The 21,189-nt window shown below is 54.1% G+C and overlaps 1 protein-coding gene across 5 annotated transcripts in view; it reads left to right on the top strand.

Annotated features, from left to right (window-relative positions):
• The window catches only part of MAP4 (microtubule associated protein 4), a 150,969-nt gene that overhangs the window by 87,100 nt on the left and 42,680 nt on the right, over positions 1–21,189 (top strand). For all 5 annotated transcript variants that reach the window (XM_058809682.1, XM_058809691.1, XM_058809657.1 and 2 more), the window contains exons 5-12: positions 785–898; positions 5,557–5,667; positions 6,556–6,684; positions 7,338–7,412; positions 8,300–8,443; positions 10,226–11,089; positions 12,026–12,169; positions 12,822–12,968. In XM_058809682.1, coding sequence (XP_058665665.1) covers positions 785–898; positions 5,557–5,667; positions 6,556–6,684; positions 7,338–7,412; positions 8,300–8,443; positions 10,226–11,089; positions 12,026–12,169; positions 12,822–12,968 — 1,728 coding nt within the window. The remainder of the gene's footprint in view (positions 1–784; positions 899–5,556; positions 5,668–6,555; positions 6,685–7,337; positions 7,413–8,299; positions 8,444–10,225; positions 11,090–12,025; positions 12,170–12,821; positions 12,969–21,189) is intronic.

Here is a 21,189-nt window from a genome sequence, read left to right as displayed (position 1 = left end):
GTCTGCCCACCTTGCTGTGAGCTCTCAGCCTGCCTGACCCCCTCAGGTTGTTGTTTTATAGACCAGGGTTGTGATTTTTAATGAATTCTTCCCTTCTGGTCCTTCTGTGCCTTAACATTAGGTTGTTTTTAGTAACTACAGTTTTACACTGAATTAAGGGTTATATCTAGGGATGTTTTGTGATGAATTTCATCTCCTGAGCTCCAGGCTTGCAGGTATTGTCAGCCTAAGTGAAGGTAAAAATATTAAAAGCATGAAGAGGTGTATTGGCAGAGAGCAGAGGATGTTGTATGGGGGATGAGAGAAGGAGTCCCTGTAAATATTTCTGTTTCTTTCCAGAAGAAACTGGAACGAGTTAAAAAACTCTAATGTTGTCCTCAGAAGAGTTGACAGATTCAGGCCTCCTTAAAACAGAAATATAGCTAAAACTCATTAGTCTGGGTATTAATTTTGAACCTTTCCACTGAGTTTGTCCTGTTTAAAGCCTCAGGACTTATGGTTTTGTTCTTTTTGTACAACTGGGGGCTTTGGACTAGGACAACACTTCCGTGTGAGTCTGTTCTTGATCTTACATGTGCCTCAGGACACAGAAATGCCCATTATTCTGGGTCTTGTATTTGAAGAGCTGGATCAAACCAGTCAAAAATAAATATTATGGGCTCTGGTGGGCTGCCAGTCCCTGTTACTTGGAGATGTCACACCCAAATGTCACATAGTGCAGTGATCCATTTTAAATATTTCAATGTTTGGCCTTTGACTGGGTCGTTTTCTTCTCCCATGTCAGTATTCCCAGGAGAAATCATGGATGAGAAGATGTCCTACAAAGAGTTCCTGGATCGCAACGACACCTGGTCAGCAGAGGAGAGAGACCTGTGCTTCAAACCCATGGACATGGCTGGTAGGATGGCTCAGGAGCTGGAGCACCCTGATTTCAGCAGCTGGGGGACCTCATGGGCTGCAGGCTCCATCCCTGATGGGCTCCTGCTCCCCTCATGGCATCCCTGAGGGGCTGCTGTTCCCCTCATGGCCTGAGAGGGCTCCTGCTCCCCTCATGGCCTGAGAGGGCTCCTGCTCCCCTCATGGCATCCTTGAGGGGCTCCTGTTCCCCTCATGGGCTGCAGACTCCATCTCTGAGGAGCTCCTGCTCCCCTCATGGCATCCCTGAGGGGCTCCTGCTCCCCTCATGAGCTGAGAGGGCTCCTGCTCCCCTCATGGACTGCAGGCTCCATCCCTGAAGGGGCTCCTGTTCCCTTCATAGCATCCTTGAGGGTACTCCTGCTCCCCACAATCATGGCCTGAAGGCTCCATCTCTGAGGGGCTCCTGCTCCCCTCATGGACTCCTGGCTCCATCCCTGAGGGGCTCCTGCTCCCCCCAGTCATGGCCTGCAAGCTCCATCTCTGAGGGGCCCCTGCTCCCCTCATTGTCTGCAGGCTCCATTCCTGAGAGGCTCCTGCTCCCCTCATGGCATCCCTGAGGGGCTCATGCTCTCCTCATGGACGGCAGGTTCCATCCCTGAGGGCCTCGTGCTCCCCTCATGGGCTCCAGGCTCCATCCCTGAGGGGCTCCTGCTCCCCTCATGGCCTTTGGCAGCCCCTGGACTCCCTGTGAGTTGGTTTTTGGTTTTGGGCCCAGCCCTGCTCAGGGGATCCCTCCTGGGGATGGTGGTGAGGGCGTGGGGTGACCACTTCATGGTCACAACCAGCATGGTGGGTGGATGTGGCTGTGCTGCAGGGCAGGGAGTTTCCAGGGGGATCAGCACAGGCTGGATCTACAGGCCGAGGGCCAGCTCCTGCCCTCAGGGCACCATCACCCCATGGAACGTCCAGGCTGGGCACAGGGGCTGGTGACAACAGCTGGACATGAGCCCAGGGCAGGGATTGTCCCCTGTGCTGGCCCGGCTGAGGGACTCCCCTGGAATCCTGGGGGCAGCTCTGGGCCCCTCCAGCAGGAGAGACCTGGAGGGGCTGGAGAGAGTCCAGGGAATGGAGCTGGGCAGGGGCTGCAGAATCCCTGAGGAGCCGGGCAGGGGCTGCAGAATCCCTGAGGAGCCGGGCAGGGGCTGGAGAATCCCTGAGGGAGCTGGGAAGGGGCTGGAGAATCCCTGAGGAGCTGGGCAGGTGCTGCAGAATCCCTGAGGAGCTGGGCAGGGGCTGCAGAATCCCTGAGGAGCTGGAAGGGGCTGGAGAATCCCTGAGGGAGCCGGGCAGGGGCTGCAGAATCCCTGAGGAGCTGGGCAGGGGCTGCAGAATCCCTGAGGAGCCGGGCAGGGGCTGCAGAATCCCTGAGGGAGCTGGGAAGGGGCTGGAGAATCCCTGAGGGAGCCGGGCAGGGGCTGCAGAATCCCTGAGGAGCTGGAAGGGGCTGCAGAATCCCTGAGGAGCTGGGCAGGTGCTCAGCCTGGAGCAAAGGAGGCTCAGGGGCCCTTGTGGCTCTGCACAGCTCCTGCCAGGAGGGCACAGCCGGGGGGATTTGGGATCTTATCCCAGGGAACAGGGACAGGAGCAGAGGGAACGGCCCCAGGCTGGGCCAGGGCAGCTCAGGGTGGATATTGGGGAAATTCCTGCACTAAAGAGAGGTTCAGTGTTGGCAGGGGCTGCCCAGGGCAGTGCTGAGTCCCCATCCCTGGCAGTGTTCAAAGCCAAGCAGACACAGCATTTTGTGATGTATTTTGTGGGTATTTGGTCAAAAGTTGGAGTTGATTCTCTTGGAACTCTTTTCCAACCCTAATAATTCTGGGGTCCTATGCCCAGAGCAGGTTTTGGGGGACTCCCACAGCTGAGCTGCTGTGAGCACTGTGGGTTTCAGTGCAGATGTGTCCCTCTGAGCTGCAGTGTCCCCAGGCAGTGCCTGTCCCTGTGTCACACCCTGCCCTGCAGCTGTCCCACACCTCTGCAGCTGCTGACACTGCTGAACATGAGCTGCACCTAGCCCTGCACACTGATACACTTTCACCCAACAGCTCCCCCTCAGTATTCTCCTTTTTCCCCTCATTTTTTGAAATGAAATTGCTTGCTGGCTCCAGGAGCACATGAGAAGTGTGGGTCCTGCCCAGATTATCCCAGGCAATCAACCTGGGAAGATACAGGATGGACCTTCTTATTTTTAATATATTTTTGAGTACTGTAGGCCTGCTTAGGGCATGATTTTCTTACTGACTGTGAAGAACTGATGTATTTTTACAAGGATAAGAAATGATTAATGGAAGAACTGGAAGAGTCATAGGTTTCTTGGGTTTTCCCTCCTGTTCCTGTGTGGGTGCAGGAATGGGACATTGGTGTTGTTCTGCTGAAGAGTCAAATGTTACATTTGTTAATTAGGAACAATTTACATACCTGGCCTATCACCCAGTGTTCTTTTGGCCTGAATAATAGGAATATTTTCGTTTATTTGTTGCATGAAACCACATTTCTTAAGGTTTTATGTCCTTGGAGTGTCTTGCACACCTCTGCAGGGATCACATAAAGTTCAATATCAAAGTGTCCCCTGTGTTGCTCTTCCAATTGGATATAAATGAGATTCTGCTTAGAGCTCCCATAATGGAGCAGAGATCAGACTCAGAGAAATAATTTGATTTATTCAATATTGGTGTGCCCACTCTTTGGAAAATGGGAGGACAATTTCCCTCCCAAGGAGAGGATTCTCTGGCTGGTGGTGTAAAGGATCCCCTGACCGGGATCCCTGTAATTCCTTGTTCCTTGGGAAGAAAGAGGGGAAATTTCAGCTCTCCCACTCCTCCCCTTTTCCCTCTGGAGCAAAGGTGGGTTGGCCCACAGATCTGAGCTGCCCATTTCTTCCACATCATTCAACTGCTGGGCAAAGAGGGAACATCAGCAGAATCTCCTTTAGTTTTAAATCGATTTCAGTCATGCTCTTTTTTTCCCCTTGTTTTTTGGGGTTGGTTCTTTAAGTGGAAAGAAAGCTGTTGTTCAGACCTGGCAGTATTGTTGTAAACAGCTCAAAATTAAAATATTCTGCACGTTGCTCCGAGGCAAGATGTTGTCTTGACATCTCAAATAATCTGACAGGTTTATAAAGGAATTCACTCAGCTCACCTGATCTTGACATGCCAGCCCACTGTGAGCATGGGAACAGCTCAGGCTGGGCTCTCAGCCCTGCAGGGAGCACTTCTGGCATGAGAATGAGCCACAGCCCTGAACCAAATCCCCCTGAGCTGGCTTTAACTGGAGGAAATCCGAGTGTCTGGAAATAGGGTGCTCACCTGGGGAGGAGAAGCTCCAGGGAGAGCTCAGAGTCCCTGGCAGGGCCTGGAGGGGCTCCAGGAGAGCTGGAGAGGGACTGGGGACAGGGATGGAGGGACAGGACACAGGGAATGGCTCCCACTGCCAGAGGGCAGGGTGACAGGGACCTTAAGGATCATCCAGTGCCACCCCTGCCATGGCAGGGACACCTCCCACTGTCCCAGGCTGCTCCAAGCCCTGTCCAGCCTGGCCTGGGACACTGCCAGGGGTGGGACAGTCTGCCTGGGACACTGGAGGATGTTTCAGTTTCCCAGTAATTTGGGTGTCCCTGTCATCCTGAGTGGTGTCCCTGTCACTCCTGAGTGGTGTCCCTGTCACCCTGAGGGTGTCCCTGTCCCCTGAGTGGTGTCCCTGTCACCCTGAGTGGTGTCCCTGTCACCCCTGAGTGGTGTCCCTGTCACCCTGAGGGTGTCCCTGTCATCCTGAGTGGTGTCCCTGTCACCCCTGAGTGGTGTCCCTGTCCCCTGAGGGTGTCCCTGTCACCCTGAAGGTGTCCTTGTCCCCTGAGGGTGTCCCTGTCCCCTGAGGGTGTCCCTGTCACCCTGAGTGGTGTCCCTGTCCCCTGAGGGTGTCCCTGTCACCCTGAGTGGTGTCCCTGTCACCTGAGTGGTGTCCCTGTCCCTGAGTGGTGTCCCTGTCACCCTGAGTGGTGTCCCTGTCCCCTGAGGGTGTCCCTGTCCCCTGAGGGTGTCCCTGTCACCCTGAGTGTGTCCCTGTCACCCTGAGTGGTGTCCCTGTCCCCTGAGGATGTCCCTGTCACCCCTGAGTGGTGTCCCTGTCACCCTGAGGGTGTCCCTGTCACCCTGAAGGTGTCCTTGTCCCCTGAGTGGTGTCCCTGTCACCCTGAGGGTGTCCCTGTCCCCTGAGGGTGTCCCTGTCACCCTGAAGGTGTCCTTGTCTCCTGAGGGTGTCCCTGTCCCCTGAGGGTGTCCCTGTCACCCTGAGTGGTGTCCCTGTCCCCTGAGGGTGTCCCTGTCACCCTGAGTGGTGTCCCTGTCACCCCTGAGTGGTGTCCCTGTCCCTGAGTGGTGTCCCTGTCACCCTGAGTGGTGTCCCTGTCCCCTGAGGGTGTCCCTGTCCCTGAGTGGTGTCCCTGTCACCCTGAAGGTGTCCTTGTCCCCTGAGTGGTGTCCCTGTCACCCTGAGGGTGTCCCTGTCCCCTGAGTGGTGTCCCTGTCACCTGAGTGGTGTCCCTGTCACCCTGAAGGTGTCCCTGTCCCCTGAGTGGTGTCCCTGTCACCCTGAGGGTGTCCCTGTCACCCTGAGTGGTGACCCTGCCTGTTGTGTCTCTGCCAGACCCCTTCAGCATGCACAGAGGGGAGAACCTGCCCGAGCTGTCCTTCCCCACGGACATGAAGAGCGCGCCGCTGTTCCCGGGCCACGCCGACGCTGCCAGGGACATCCTCGGTGAGCTCCCCTGCACAGCCCTCCCCAGCTGCCAGCTGGGCACTTGGCTCTCCTGTCTTTCTTGTGCTGGAAATTCAGGTTGATGTTGGAACTCCACGGTGTTGGTTGAAGGTTCAACCTGAATTTTCACGTACTGAAAATTCAGGTTGATGTTGGAGCCCAGGGGTGTTGGTTGAAGGCTCATTTTCATGTACTGAAACTTCAGGTTGATGTTGGAACCCGTTTCTACCTTTCTTAGTAGGAAGGTAGAACTAAAATACATTCTAAGAGTTAATTGGGCAAACTAGTTTTAAAAGGCCTTGAACCTGTGTGTTGTGTGACTTTTGGTGCCTTCTCTTTGTGCACTAAGTCTGAGATGTAGGCAGCATGCAGAGCTTTGGATAAGACAAAAATAAACAACAACCTGAAGACCAAAAATACCAAAATCCCACCCATCTCTCAATCCTGGCCCAGAACTTTTTATGGTTCTCCCCATCAGGGAATCCACGAGGGAGGTTTCCACAGCTGTAAATTCACAAGCCTTTTTTTTCCCCTGCTCTTGTTTTAATGGCTAAAACCCAGATACTCAGGAGCTGTTGCTGCAAAATGCTCTTCAGGATTTCAGCTCTTGGATTATTATATCAATATTGGATTATTAAGGGATTACCAGCTGGAATTCATGGGAGCAGTAGCAGAAAGCCAAAGGAAATAATTTGCCTGTGTTTACTCTCTTAAACCTTGTCAGAAGGTTCTGTTAAATACAGAATTTATGGTTTGTGATGCAGAACTAACATTTGATGCAGATTGATCTGAACTGCTGCTGAGCAGAACAGTCCAAGTGGTAGGACTTGAAATTTAGGAGAGGTGCCATTAAGGCTGGTGATTACAAAAGTTTTGTTATTTTCTTAGCTCCACATGGATCCATGATGGGACCTGAACAGCCTTTCCTGGGGTCCCTGTATTCCCCTGCAGAGGCTCTGGACCCGTCAGCCTTCATGGGCCTCGAGTCAGGCACAGAATTCCTGCCAGGAAAAGCAGGTGAGAAGCAAATGTTTCCTCTGACTGGCTGGGTTTGGAGGGGTTGCAGCTGGGAAATCCCACTTTACGAGTCCTGGAGAATCTTGGTGGGGGTTGACGCATAAAATGAGTCAAGATTGGAAAGTTTCCTCTTGGCATGGACAGCTGTTGGTTCAGGGGAGTGTTCTGGTGTGAGGCCCTGGCACAGCCAGAGCAGCTGTGGCTGCCCCTGGATCCCTGGCAGTGCCCAGGGCCAGGTTGGAGGAGGCTTGGAGCACCCTGGGATAGTGGAAGGTGTCCCTGCCCGTGAAATGAGTTTAAGGTCCCTTCCAGCCCAAACCATGCTGGGATTCTACGTTAGGAGGTCACAGGATGGATGAGCTTGGAGCTTTTCCAAGCCCCCTGCTTAGGCAGGGCTACCCAGAGCCACTTGCCCAGGAGAACTGAGGAAAGAAACTCCTCTTCTGACTCCTGGGGTCAGTGCTGGGTGTCACTCTGTCTGATGGGAGCTCTCACTCCCAGTAATCCTGGGAGAACAGAGGTTCTGCTGCTCCTTATAGAGGGAATTGAAATTCCCTGGGGATGAGCCCCAAAGCCAGCAGAGTCAAACCTTCCCCTGGGAAATCAAAGTCCTGTGGGGTCAGGGCAGGACTCAGTGTGTTTGTTTCCCACAGCCCCTGAAGAATACTGGATGGGAGCTCAGCAGGACATGAAGGGACCAGATACCTCTTACTTTGTTGAGCCACCAGGTAAAAACCAGTTGTGAGCTGATCTGCAGGAGGTGTTGGCAGAGAGCTCCTGAGCAGCAGAACCAGCTCCCCTCCTTGTCTGCCTCCTCAAGGGACACCAGGCTGGGACAGAGCCACGTGGGGGCTGGCCAAGGACAGCACTGCTTCTGCTGCTCACATCAGTTTAGAATGGAAATGAGTCTTTGGGGAGTGGGAATGGCTTTAAACTGAAAGGGAGTGGGGTTAGATGGGATATTGGGAAGGAATTGTTCCTGTGAGGGTGGGCAGGCCCTGGCACAGGGTGCCCAGAGCAGCTGTGGCTGCCCCTGCATCCCTGGCAGTGCCCAGGCCAGGCTGGACAGGGCTGGGAGCAGCCTGGGACAGTGGGAGGTGTCCCTGGGACAATGGGAGGTGTCCCTGCCATGGCAGGGGTGGTGTTGGGTGATCTTTAAGGTCCCTTCCCACCCAAACCTTCCTGTGATTTTACAATTACCTTTAAATTCTGGTCACAGTTAAATCTTTGAAGCTCCACTGGAGCATTATCCCACTGGGATTTGTGTGCATTACAAAACTTGACCCATAACAGGATCTTTATTTCTGTGAAGAAGCTGAGAACAGTTTCTCCCTGGTGATGGGTAGGAAGTGTTTCTGGAGCTGGGGGTGGCACTGGGAGGGTTTGTAGCACAAGCCTCCCCAACTTTGCCACTTGTCCTGGGATTCAAGAGTTTTCCTGGGTGCTGCACCAATTACTTTCCTGAGGGTGGGCAATCAGAGCAGATTCTCTCTGAGCTGAGGGGGATTCCCTCCCCCTCAGGGGTGGCTGAGGCAGCACCTGGGGGTGCTCCCCATGCCAGCACTCCGTGATCCAAGGCCTCTCCAGGAGCTGATCCCAGCTCTTGTGTTGGCAGTGCCCCCTGCAGCCGCAGAAGCCATAAGGACGAGCCTGCCCGAGAGCCCCACGGCAGCAGCAGCCCCGGGGAGCCTCCCTGCTGCAGCCCCAGCCCTGCCAGCAGAGGCTGCAGCCCCCGAGGGAGCCAAGGCTGCAGCTCCAGGTGAGCCCTGCACCCTGGAGGGGGCAGAACATGGGATTGCCTCTCCTGGGGGAAACGCAGCGAGGTGGGAACGGATCTGTGTGCCTGCGGCTGAGGGAGGAGCAGCAAACCTGCTGCTCGTGTCCCAGTCCTGGAGCTGATTCCATGGCTCCTTGCTGTCCCCGCATTTGAGCTCCAGGAAAATCCTGAGGCTGTGGTTACAGCACAGAGGGAGGGAATGGTTCAGCAGGAAAAGCCCCTGAGGTCACTGGGTCCAACCCTTCTCCAGCACTGACCCACGGCCCCAACTGCCACGTCTATCCACAAGGACCTTGAACCTGTCCTTTTAAAAGATTCTCTTTAAAAAATAAACATTTTTAATGTATTTATACACAGACTCACAGTGCCAGTTGTTGTCCAGCTTCCTAATACTTCATCCCACTAATTTCCCTAATTCTCCAGAATCATCCATACTGCTTTTAATATCTATCTATTTACAGTCTTATTCACATGTTAAATCACAACCTTTATGTTTTCTTTGGAGAAGATCATGATATCACTTAAAAAACCCACAACAAAGTCAGACCCCAGTGAGGGCTGGTGCATGATGGATCCTCTTGTTTTGGTTCACTAAAATACTTGTTTTATCTAAATGGATCCTTTAGTACCATTTTACAAGGGGCTTTTTTGATTTTTCTATTTCTTTCTGACTTCAGTTTAAGTATCTAAATTAGATTTCATGCATTTTCCACTGGTTGGGGGGGATATTTTTAGATGTGACTCAAAAAATCAGTAGAAATGTTGTTTTTTGGTCGTCAGCAATAGATGGGGGATGTTCAGGGCACTGAGCTGCAGGACACAGAGGGTGGGCAGAGCTTGGGGCTGTCGAGATGAGGAGCTGCAGCACAGAGATCCACTGCTTCTGCCTCTGATCATTTGGAAAAGCTTGCCTCTGGAGAGCTGAAACATTAAACAAAAACTGACTGAAAAACCTCCTTCAGGGGGACTTTAGGCAAATAGGAGATGCAGAGCTTTGATTGTGCTGTGAAGTGACAAATGTTGGTTTGGAGCTACCAGCTCAGTGTTAGGAGATACTGTGTGAAAAATGAACGAGGCCAATTTGAGGGAATAGAGGGAATTTGGGATTCGTGGGAGGATTTTGTGTCAGGAGTGCCAGAGCTCCTGCTGGAGCACCAGCCCGACCCCACCAGCAGCACAAACCATGTTTACGATGAAGTGTGTGGCTTTGGAGGGTGACAGGACTTTTCCTGCTTTTGGAAAACCTGCCGGGCTCACACAGGTGATCCCACATTTTCTGTGTCCTGCAGCAGAGGGAAAACCAGCTTTCCTGGGGAAGCTGTGGCTGCTGGAAGTGTCCCAGGCCAGGATGGAGCAACCTGGCATGGTGGGAGGTGTCCCTGCCAGGAGAAGGGAGCGGGACTGGAGCTGGCACATCTCGAAGGTGCCTTGCAGCTCCAGCCATGCTGGGCTCTGCTGGAATGTGCTCCTGGCAGAGCATCCAGCAGCCTTGGCCCCCTGCCAGCTCTTTGGCATCAGGCAGCTTTGGCAGAGGAGCAGTCCCTGCTGCTGGAGCAGATGGGAGCCCCTCTGCAGCCAGGGGTGCACACAGGGCACGGGGGCTGCGGCAGGGGGTAAGGATGGAGCACCTGGGTGAGCTGCTGGTGGTGCTGAAAGGCAGGAGGGGACACAGGGAGGGAGCCCTGGCTGTTCCCCAGGCACAAAGCAGCAGCTCAGGAGTTTCCATGGGTTCTCCCTGACCTGTGGTTCCTGTGTCCCTGCCAGGTGCAGCCTCTGTTCCCACCACCGACGCCGTGTCCCATCCTGCAGAGAAAGCTGGGGCTGGCCCTGCTGGAGACGCCAAACCTCCCCAGAGTCCTGCAGCAGCAGCAGGCAGCCCTCTCCAGGCCACAGATGGGGGCTTTGCTCCTGCACCTGAAGCCAGCCCTGCCAGAGGTGTCAATGACGTGTCCACCCCGGGGACAGAGCTCGGCTTCGCCCCGGCAGCTGGATCCCACCATGGGGTGGATTTGGGGTTTGCCCCAGCAGCAGGTGTGGAGTCCCACCAAGCCATGGATTTGGGATTTGCCCCAGCAGCAGGTATGGAGTCCCACCAGGCCATGGATTTTGGATTTGCCCCAGCAGCAGATGTGGAGTCCCATCAGAACATGGATTTGGGGTTTGCTCCAGCAGCAGGTGTGGAATCTCACCAGAACATGGATTTGGGATTTGCTCCAGCAGCAGGTGTGGAATCTCACCAGAACATGGAATTGGGATTTTCCCCAGAAGCAGGTGTGGAATCTCACCAGAAAATGGATTTGGGATTTGCTCCAGCAGCAGATGTGGAGTCCCACCAGACCATGGATTTGGGGTTTGCCCCGTCAGCAGACACAGAACCTCACCATACCTTGGATTTGGGATTTGCTGCAGCAGCAGATAACAAAGCTCAGCACGTTGTGGTCTCTGAGTTTGCCCCAGCAGCAGAAGTCAACCATCACCATGGCCTGGATTCTGGGTTTGCTCCTGCATCTCCAGCCAAGTTTGTCCCTGCTGTGGATGGTGGGAATGTGGCAGCTCAGCCCAGCATTGCTGTGTCTGGGGAGCTGCTGACATCTGAGGCTGCCCTTCAGCAGGACAAGGCTCCTGCAGGTGAGTGTGCCCAAACCCCAGAGTCACAGTCACAGACAGTTCAGGCTGGAAAACACCTGAGGGCAGGGAGCCCAGCCTTGGTTGGCTTTGGGTGAAGCACCTTGAGGAGAGCTCAGCTCTGCTCTCAGCAGACACAGAAAATGCATCACAGTGATTCTTCACTTATGAAACATGAAACCAGAGGTTTTTAGTGATTTTTAAATTGTCATTGAGTTCTTAGCAGTGCTGAGTGGTCTGAGGACAGCCATGGAGAGGTGCTGGCTCATCCCTGCTGGTGCTTGCTGTGTGTCACCACTGCCCTCAGCTCTCCCTGGAATCTCCCAGGTCCTGTAGGACACAGAGCTGACAAACAGAGGTTCTTGAAAACAATTTCTGAAGAGCCTAAAAGGCTTTGTTGATAATTCTGGGACCTTTCCTTGGGATGACTGTAGGTGTTGAATGCTGGGAAGGGTGTGTTTGGTTCTCCATGTGCAGGTTTGCTGTGCTGTGTGGGTTTCTCCAGGGACACCATCCCTCTGGAGAGAAAACTGCTCTCCAAAATTGTACTTATTGAATATTTATATTACTAAAATGCAGCAAATAGTCCTGGGCAGAGGCAGCATATGTGGATTGGTTGTGGATGGAGTTGGAGTGAGATATTTTTTCTTACCTTCTAATACTCCTTAGTTTAATGATGAAGATAAATTTCAAGAGAGAAGTTTTAACAAAAACATCCACTGGGATGTAGAGACTGAGAGGCCCAGGTGGGTGAATGAAAGAGGAAATGCAAGACAATGCAGGAAGGTAGAAAGATCCTAAAAACCAGGTTTTGAAAGTGAGGAAACCCTTCAGTTCCTTACAGAGGATAAAAAATGAGGCAAGGGAGTGAATTTTATCTAATTTAATCTGATCTATATTTAAACCCAGGAATTTTTACTCTTCACATTCGATTTACAGAAGCAGCAGCAAAGGTGGAGGCGGAATGCAAAACCCCAGAAGTTTGTGTGGATCACTCAGAGGAGGTGAAGGACAGGAAACCTCCCCCGAGCCCCGGGGAGGAGGAGATTCCCGGCAAAAGCAAGCAGCCCCCGGAGGCAGCAGGTGGGAAATGCAGCAGCAGGGCACAGCTCCAGGGTGCAGCCCCAGCAGGTTTCAGTGCCTGCTGACACAGGGCTCAGTCACAGCACTTGTCCTTTCCTTCCCCTGCACGGCTCTTGTACCAGTGCCTGTCATCGTTTCCCTTTCTGTGCAAAATTTAAATAAAATTAATTACAGGGAGAACTGCTCTCCCTTGTAATTATGCCTTACAAATGAAAACTGGCTGTAATTATGCAGAGTGAGGAATGTTGTGGTGGCTGTGTGGATGTATTGGAAGGTATAGATGAATACAAGATGATCAGCATTAGCCAGGGACTCCAGGCTGATAATGGAGTTCATTCTGGATTTGAATTCCCAGTGGGGAGCTGTGATAGTCTGAATGGGCTGATTGCAAAGAGGAAAAAACCCAAACAAACCCTCACCCTGTGCTTAAAGCCCTGAAACAGCCCCTGCTTCTGTTCTACCCCCACCTTGGCATATGCCAAATATAAAAGTGCTGCTGAAATGGGATTGTGAGGGGATGAACCAGCCATGTTTCATAAACCTCATTCCTGTTAAACACAAAATTAACCCCTTTGCAAGGGCTGGGGTGTAGCTGCAGGCTGCCTGTACTCCTGAGACCTGAAGCTTTCTGTTCCTGTCTTTGATGTTCCAGCTGAAGCAAAAGGAGCACTAGACAATAAAGACCTTCCAGAAAAATCTGCTCCTGCTGAGAATGGTGAGACACAGAAGGAGGAGGCTGAGCACAACCACGTCCAACACGCAGAACCTCAGGAAGGGAAAGCCCTGCAGGAGCCCACAGGTAGGACAGAAATGATAACATAGGAAATAATTCCATTTCCTCGTGGAAACCTCCTCTGGGAACTCTTCACTTCTGCTCCTGGCTGTGGGGCCACCTGGGCCAGCAGGAATGTCTTTGTGTGGCTCTCAGGGCTCCTGGTGCTGGGCTCACCCTTCCCCTCGGATCCCTGCCCTCTCCAAGGCTCTTTCCCTCCCACTCAGACTAAAAGCCCAAATCCCTGTGCTCTGAGTGCTTTATCACTGGGACTGGCTCACAGCTGTGCTGGGGCAGGGCAGAGCTCCCATCTCTGCCATCAGCACTGGCTTTTGTTTTGCTGTTGAAAAGGACTGGTAATTGTCATGAGGATATTCCAGGGAGGATCTCCTTCCCAAGTGAGCTGTGCAATTGCCAAAGGAAGATGTGATTTTCTCCTGCTCCACTGACCCAGCCTGCAGAGGGGCTGGTGCTGCTCACACCTTGTGTGGAGGAGGATTTGTGGGCCAGGGCTGAGTGACAAACAGCTGCTGCTCTCCTCACCCTGAGGGATCCCCAGGGACACAGAGGTGACCCTGGCACAGAGGCTCTGCCTCCCCCTGCTTCCTCCCTGGCTGCTGGGGAAACTTGGCTCTCTTGCCCCCATCTTCTCTTCCCATCTTCCCACTAAACTTCTGTTTTCCCACTCTGGAAAGATGCCAGCTAGAGATATAAAAAGGCTCTCTCTGATCTTGTCTTGCTGAGACAAAATGGATCCTTAATGCATTTTTAAAAAGCAATGGCATGTCCTTGCAAGAACTGGTGCTTTTTGGTGGGGTAAGAGCCTGTGTCAGACTTGTGTTTAAATAGCACTGGTGGATGGATTTGGGGTAGATCACACAGGTGTTGGGGTAAATACCTACCCCAGCCCTCCTGAGGTGGCTCTGGTGTGGTTCCAGTGGGAAATCCTGCCTGTAGGGCCTGTCTGAGAGGGCTGCAGCCACACAGAGAATATATTTATTATTTCTTTTATCAAGCAAATAGTGGCCTTGATGTTTGAGCAGGCTTCCTGTATTCCAGGTCTTCCCACTGCACAAGTCAGGCAAGCTCCCAAATCCAGGGACCGTGGGTTTGGCAGAGCAAAACCTGCCCCAGTGCCTCTCACAGATGTGCCAGAGGAGCATCCTGTAGGTGTCCCACAGCAGAAGAGTCCTGAGCCCAGAGCAGACCCCTGTTCCACAGTGGAGCTTGGCTGTGGTGCTGGAGCATCCCCTCACTCTAGGGCTCCTCACAAAAAGGCCACCAGTGTCCCCACGGAGCCTGTGGAGACCTGCAGAGATCCCCCCCAGGAAAACTGGGATTTGGAAGGTGCCATGGTGAAGAAAAAGAAAAAGAAACCAAAACAAAGGAGGAACCAGCTGCCAAGAGGGATGGAGTTCTGGGAAGAGAATGGAACCTGCAGAGGTGCCAGGAGTGCTCCCTGTGGGATGGAGTGGCAGAACCCAGCCGTGTGTCCTGGAACAGCCCCTGGAGGCAGAGCTCTGGATGTGCCGCAGGATGCTAAAACAACACCTGGGAGTCCTATCCTGGAGGAGAAACACAGCTCCCCTGTGCCAGCCCCAGGACAGCAGGGCCCCAAAGCCAGCGAGCTGGCCGGCAGCCCCAGGGAGGAGATGGAGCCACAGGGAGGCAGAGCTGCCAGCTGGGGGCTGGGATCCCAGGGACAGAGCACAGGGATGGGTCACACTGAGCTGCAGGAATCTGCTGCAGCCAAGGGACCCAGCAAGGCCACAGAGAGAGACCTCCCCAGGAAAAATGAGAGGAGAGAGGACAAGGAGCCAAAAGGTGCCGAGCTGAAGGTCAATCTGAGCACAGCAGGGGCTCCCTTACTGACTGAACCTTTGGAACTGTCCCATAAAAACAAGGAGCCCAAATCCCCATCTCCAGGGCAGGAAGCACCCAGTGACTCTGTCCAGCCTTCCCTGGAAACAGCAGCCAAGAAAAAGTGGGAAAAAAGCAAAGGGCTTGAAAGGGATCCCCTCCAACAGCCTCACCTGGAGGCTGCAGCCCTGGACAAGCTCCCTGCGGAGCCCAAGGCAGCTGCAGAAAAGGGAAGAGGGTCAGAGGGAGCACTGAGGAGCCCCACAGACGCTCCTGGAGCTCCTGTTCCTGTTCCACCAGAACCTGGGGAAGTTCCAGCTGGGCAGGGCAGGGCCCAGGGTGTCCCCAAACCTCCCAGCCCTGGCGAGGCAGGGGGCAGGGGGGTGGCAGCAGATCCAAAGCAGGGCAAAGGGGTCCCTGGTTGTGAGCAGCAGGCTGGGACAGAGCCCAGCCTGGCACACAGCACAGACAGGCCAAAGAAAAAGCGCAGTGAGGGGAGAGGCAGAAGGATGAAAAGCTGCTCAGAGCAGGTGATGCTCTCAGAGGAAGGAGGCAAATCCACCGATGGAGCGAGGACAGATGAGGCTGGCAAGGAAACAGTTTATCCTGAGAATGGCCAGGCTGTTCCTGCCAGAGGACACCCCTCAGGCAGCGCTGCACAGGCCTGCCCTGCAGACAAGCCCAAAAAAAGAGGCAGCGACGGAAGGAGCAAAAAGGGGGAAAGGAGCTTTTCCCAGCGGCCTTTCCTTGAGAATAAGATGGACTCAGGGGGTTTTTCTGAGGGAGCTGATAAGGTGAAGGAGGGCAGTGATAAGGGCAGAGAGCAGGGCTGTGTCCCTGCTGGGGGCTTGCAGGAAAATGCTGCAGCTAAAATGCAAAGGCCGATTGAGCTGGGACTGGAGAAACCGAAAGAAAATGTTGGGCAAGGTGAAACAGCTGATTTGGGAGCTTTAGACCAAGCTTTGCTGCTGGAGAAGAGCAGAGAGGGAGCCAAAAACCCTGCTCTGGCTGCCACCAGCAGCCCCACAGAGCAGGTGGGCTGGGCTGGGAAAGGCAGAGAGGCCGGAGCTGCCGGGCTCAGCTCGGATGTGCCAGTGCTGGCAGAGAAAGCCAGGAAGAGGAGCAGTGATGGGAGAAGGAAACAGGCTGAGAAAAGCCCCTCGGGGCAGGCAGCTGCCCTGGGGGCTGGGGGGGAAGGCAGGCAGGAGCAGGTGGCTGCAGGCAGGAAGGAAATGAGCCTGGCTGAGGAGAAGGGGGCTGGTCTGCACAGAGAGAGGCTGGAGGAGGAGCTGGGGAAGCCCAGAATGCAGGGTGGCACTGGGAGCTTCTGTGAGCAGCCAAATCTTGCAAGCCATAAAACAGAGACTTCAGAGCCAGAAATAGGGAAAGGAAACTTGGAAACTAAGGGAACTTGGCCTGTGAATAAAGGGAAGGAAGCAGATAAATCCCCAGGGCACAAGGCAGGGATGCACAGTCCCACCAGGGAACTGGGCATGGACGAGCCCAAGGGTAAAAGCAGAGATGGGAAAGGCAAAAAGGCTGAGCACAGTCCTGAGCTGCAGCCAGGTGTCTTCCCTGCAGTGGGACATGTTCAACAAACTCAGTTTGAGGAGGCCAAAGAGAATTCCAGGAGTCCAGAGGTGCTGCTGGGTCACCTGCCTGACCGTGCCAAGGCACAAGCCCCTGCTTTGCCCCTGGAGCCAGGGAAGTCACACACAGGTGGGGAGGAGAAGCACAGAAAGGGGGAGCCTGACCCACAGCAGCCCCTTCTGCTGGAGCATAAAGCAGGAGCAGGGATGTTCCCTCCTGCTGGCCTGGAGATCAGGGACAAACCTGAGGCAGGAGGTGCCAGTCCTCGCAGCAGGAATAAAAATCCTATTCCAGAGCATCCAGCAGTGTCAGATCCCAGCCTGGCCCCAGTTGCTGAGAGATCTAAAAAGAGGGGCTATGATGGAAGCAGTAAAAAGGCTAAAAATGCCTCCAGGCAGCCTGTTCTTCTGGAGGCAGAACCAGACAGGAGTGAGGCACAGCCTGCAGTGGGAGCTGGGCTGGAGTGTGGGGTGGGGGAGACAGATCTTGTAGATGAAAACAGAAACATTAAAAACTTTCCCACTGGGCCTCAAAGAGTTGGGAATAATAAAGGAAGGGACTTCAAATCCGTGTCTCAGAGCCCAGCACGTGGCCCTGGGGATGGGGGCGATGCTCCCTGTGCCCTCCCAAAGCAGGGAGAGGGGGCTGCAGGGACTGGGGGCCTTCCTCCTCCTCCTCCTCCTCCTCTGGAAGCAGAGAAAAGCAGCAAAGAGCCTGGAGCTGGTGCTAAGAAGGAGATGCAGAGCCAGAGATCTCATGAGCAGCCCAAAGAACCTGGAAAAGAGATATCCCAGAAAGGCGGGAAGAGCAGAGAGGCTGGGTCCCAGGGTGGCCAGCCCGAGGGCAAAAGTCACCTTTGTCCCTTGGCAAAGGTGGGTGACAAAGAAATAAAACCCACTGATACAAAGGTGGGTGATAAAGGAATAAAACCCACTGATAAAAAGGTGGGTGATAAAGAAATAAAACCCACTGACACAAAGGTGGGTGATAAAGAAATAAAACCCACTGATACCAAGGTGGGTGATAAAGAAATAAAACCCACTGACACAAAGGTGGGTGACAAAGAAGTAAACCCCACTGACACAAAGCACAGCACTGCCAAGGCTCCCTCAGAGCTTCCTCATGGGGCAGCAGATCCAAAACACAGAGCAGCCTCTGGAGCTGCTGAGGGGACAGGAGGACCAGAGGCCGCCCTGTCCTGTGCAGAGAAGGGAGCAGGGATGTCCCCAGCCCCTGCAGGGACACCTGTGGGTGTGCCAGGAGCTGGCAAGGACAGGAAGGCCGGAGGGGCTGAGCAGGGCAGGGACAGGAGGAATGAGCACAGCTCACCCCAGCACCAGGGCACTGAGCCTGAGGCTGCTGGGCCAGCTGCCCAAACCACCCAAAACCAGCCCAAAGAGAACAAAAAAGGTCCCTGTCAGCCTGCAGAGGAGGGCCCTGCTCTCCTGAAGGATGCTCCTCATGCTGGGGAGGTTCTCCTGAAGGACGCTCCAGTGTCAAAGTCTGAGGGGGATAAACCTCAAGAGAAAACCCAGGAAAAGGATTCTCCAGCCAAAACCAAAGAAAAGGAGTCTCAGGACACAAATAAAGAAAGAGAAACTCAAGATACAACTAAGGAAAAGAAATCTCAGGACACAGCTAAACAAAAGGAATCTCAGGACAGAACTAAAGAAAAGGAATCTCAGGACACAACTGAAGTAAAAGAATCTCAAGAAGTAACTAAAGAGAAGGAATCTCAGGACACAACTAAAGAAAAGGAATCTCAAGAAGTAACTAAAGAAAAAGAAACTCAAGACGCAGCCAAAGAAAAAGAATCTCAGGACACAACCCAAGAGAAGGAATCTCAAGAAGTAACTAAAGAGAAGGAATCTGGAGCCCCAGCTAAAGAGCCAGAAGAAGGAGGGCAGAAAGTGGTGAAAGAGGCAAAGAAGGCGAGAGTGAAGGCAGCAGAGCAGCTCAAGGGCTACATGAGACCCACGAAGGCGCGGGGGGTGCCAGCCCTGGTGCCAGCCCTGGCGGGCAGAGCCGTGCCCCGGCGCATGGACAGAGGTGTGTGTGTGCCCAGGGCTGCCTGCCTGCCCTGGCACGAGCCCCAGCGGGCATCCAGCGTGGCATGAGGGGTGCTGGCTGCTCTCAGGGTGCTGGGGCTGCTTGCCTGGCTCACAGTGCTCATGCCCACGGGCACAGCTGGCACACGCTGTGGGTGCCAGGCTCTGCCTTGGGGCAGCCGTGGGGCTGAGTTACAGCTGGTGTGTGTGCAGGGTTTGGTGTGACAGTGTCCCTGACCTGCTCAGGGATGGAGGATGCCAGGGCAGGGAATGTTCTGGGTCCCTGCTGTTGGCAGGGTCTGGCTCTATCCCACCTCACACCAACTGCATCCCCTTCTCCTCCTGCAGTTGGTTTGGCTTGAGCCTCCTTGAGCCTCCTCATCCACAAAATGTGTTTCCTTCTAAGCCAAAACCTTTTCCAAAGCAGCTCTAACAAAACAATGGTGGGACTGATGTAAATTTTGGGACTTTTTCCCTCTTAGGAGACTTTGGATGGGCTGGTCAGCATCCAGGGCTGGGCACCCTGGCTGTTCTCCAGGGAACAAGCTCCCTGTGCTCATAGGAAATGAGCTGGAATTGATCCCACAGAACTGAACCCAGTTCTTAGAAATTTTGAAATACGGCTAGAGATGAGATTACCAATATTCTTGTACTTGTGCTCATTCTGAAGCTTCCTCAGAAGGAGTTGGCATCTCTGTGAACCCCACTCTGCTGATTCAGGCCAGGGAGTTTATCCCTGCCCTCAGGTGCTCTCCATTTGTGCCTTGTCATCAGGCATGGAAGTTTGCTGCTGTTCTGCAGAGTTCCTTGCTGCCAGTTTGCATGATGCAGCCACTAACTCACCAGACCCCGAGCTCCAGAGTGCCTTAACATGCTGCTCAGGTTTTTGAGAGGTTTTGTAATTTTAATGAGTGTTGCATAACCTGAAGTAGTTCTATTTTAGTGGAAGTGGTGTTCTCTGCATGAACTTGTGCCTGCAGAAGTGAGTGATGCTCTTTGGTGCATGATGCAACAAAACAAAGAGAAAGCTGAAGGCAGCACCTTTTACAAAACCAACATTTCTTCCAAGCCTTTCCATTGTCTGCCAGGAGTTTCTGAAGGAAAAGCTCCTCCTGAGTATCTTGCACAGGTAACAGTGGAGGAGTCCTGGCTCAGAGTAGCACTGCAGCCTGTGAGTAAGTTGGCACAAAGTTTGCACCTGGAATTTGTCCTGATGTCAGTTTACTCAGGGCTTTGATAACCTTGCATTGCTTTCCTCCTTTCAGCACTTTGTAGAGTCAGCACTTGGTTTGTTGGGGTTTTAGGAGGAGCTCAGAGTGCCCAGCACTGAATTCCCTCAGCCTCCCCAGGGCATGGGCACATTCCCAACCATGCCAGAGCTCCAGGAGTGTTTGTCCAGCACCCTCAGGGATGCTCAGGGTGGGATTTTGGGGTGTCTGTGCAGAGCAGGAGTTGGATCAGTGATCCCTGTGGGTCCCTCCCAGCTCAGGAGCTTCCATGGTTCCAGGCTGAGCTTGTTTGGGCGCTCCTGAGCTGTGTTCCCGCAGCAGCTGAGGGTGCTTTGCCATCCCAGAGCCCCAGGATCATTGAGGTTGGAGTGCTGTGCCCAATGGCAGCCCTGTCCCCAGCCCAGACCACCGAGTGCCACCTCCAGGAGTTCAGAGATGGGCACTCCTGCCCGCAGATCGGATCCATGGCCGAGGCTTTTGTCTCCATTTCCATCCGTGCTGGCCCCCCCTGGAGCAGCTGTTCAGAGCTGCAAACACCCCAGGGCCTGGCTGGGTCCCTCAGCTGGCACGAGGGGTGTGGGGGTGCCTGCAGAGGGGATTCACACCCCAGTGGCACCGAGCTGAGCCCAGCACTCGGCGAGGGGAGGGCATCCCTGGCCAGTGCCTGTGCTTGTTCATGGCTCAGATCAGGGAATTGTTCAGGCTGGGGAAGCTCAGCCTTTAACCCCGGCGCTGCCAGGGCACCACTGACCCACATTCCCCTGTGCCACATCCACACCTTTGTAACCATTCCAGGGCTGCTGGTGGCAGCATCCCCTGGCAGGGCTGCAGGGACCCGGGAGAGCTCTGTGGCAGTCCAGGTGTCACAGGGGTTGTGTCCCCTCCATGGGCCTGTTTGTGCTCCTGTTCTGTAACAGTGGCATGCTCAGGGGGTTTGTGCCTTTAGCTGTGGCCACCATGGCCAGCTCCTCACCTGGGACTGCCAGGCAGGCCTGGGAGGCTCCTGCTGCACACCTGAGATCCCCACAGGATCCTGGAATGCTCTGGGTTGGGAGGGACCTTAAAGCTTTAGTGCCAGCCCTGCCATGGCAGGGACACCTCCCACTGTCCCAGGGTGTCCCAATGTCCAGCCTGGCCTTGGGCACTGCCAGGGATCCAGGGGCAGCCACAGCTGCTCTGGGAATTCCATCCCAGCCAGGAATTCCCAATCTCCCATCCATCCCTGCCCTCTGGCACTGGGAGCCATTCCCTGTGTCCTGTCCCTCCATCCTTGTCCCCAGTCCCTCTCCATCTTTCTTGTTTCTTTCCCCTGGTGGGCAGGCAGTGATTTGCTCCCATTTTAAGGCATTTTGGAGGACCCCCTGCTGAAGTTCAGTGATGAAATCTCTTTAGCCAGGCTCCCATGTCCTACACTGTGTGTTCCAGGATAACAGGATGCTTCCCTGAAAACATCAGCTCCTGTCTGTGCTGCTAAAATCAGTGCCAGGGCTGTGGTGCAGCTCCCTCGGGAGTCATGGCAAC

Source organism: Ammospiza caudacuta, chromosome 1 (assembly GCF_027887145.1).
Source record: "Ammospiza caudacuta isolate bAmmCau1 chromosome 1, bAmmCau1.pri, whole genome shotgun sequence".
NCBI lineage: Eukaryota > Metazoa > Chordata > Aves > Passeriformes > Passerellidae > Ammospiza > Ammospiza caudacuta.
This window is presented reverse-complemented; position numbering and strand designations above follow the sequence as displayed.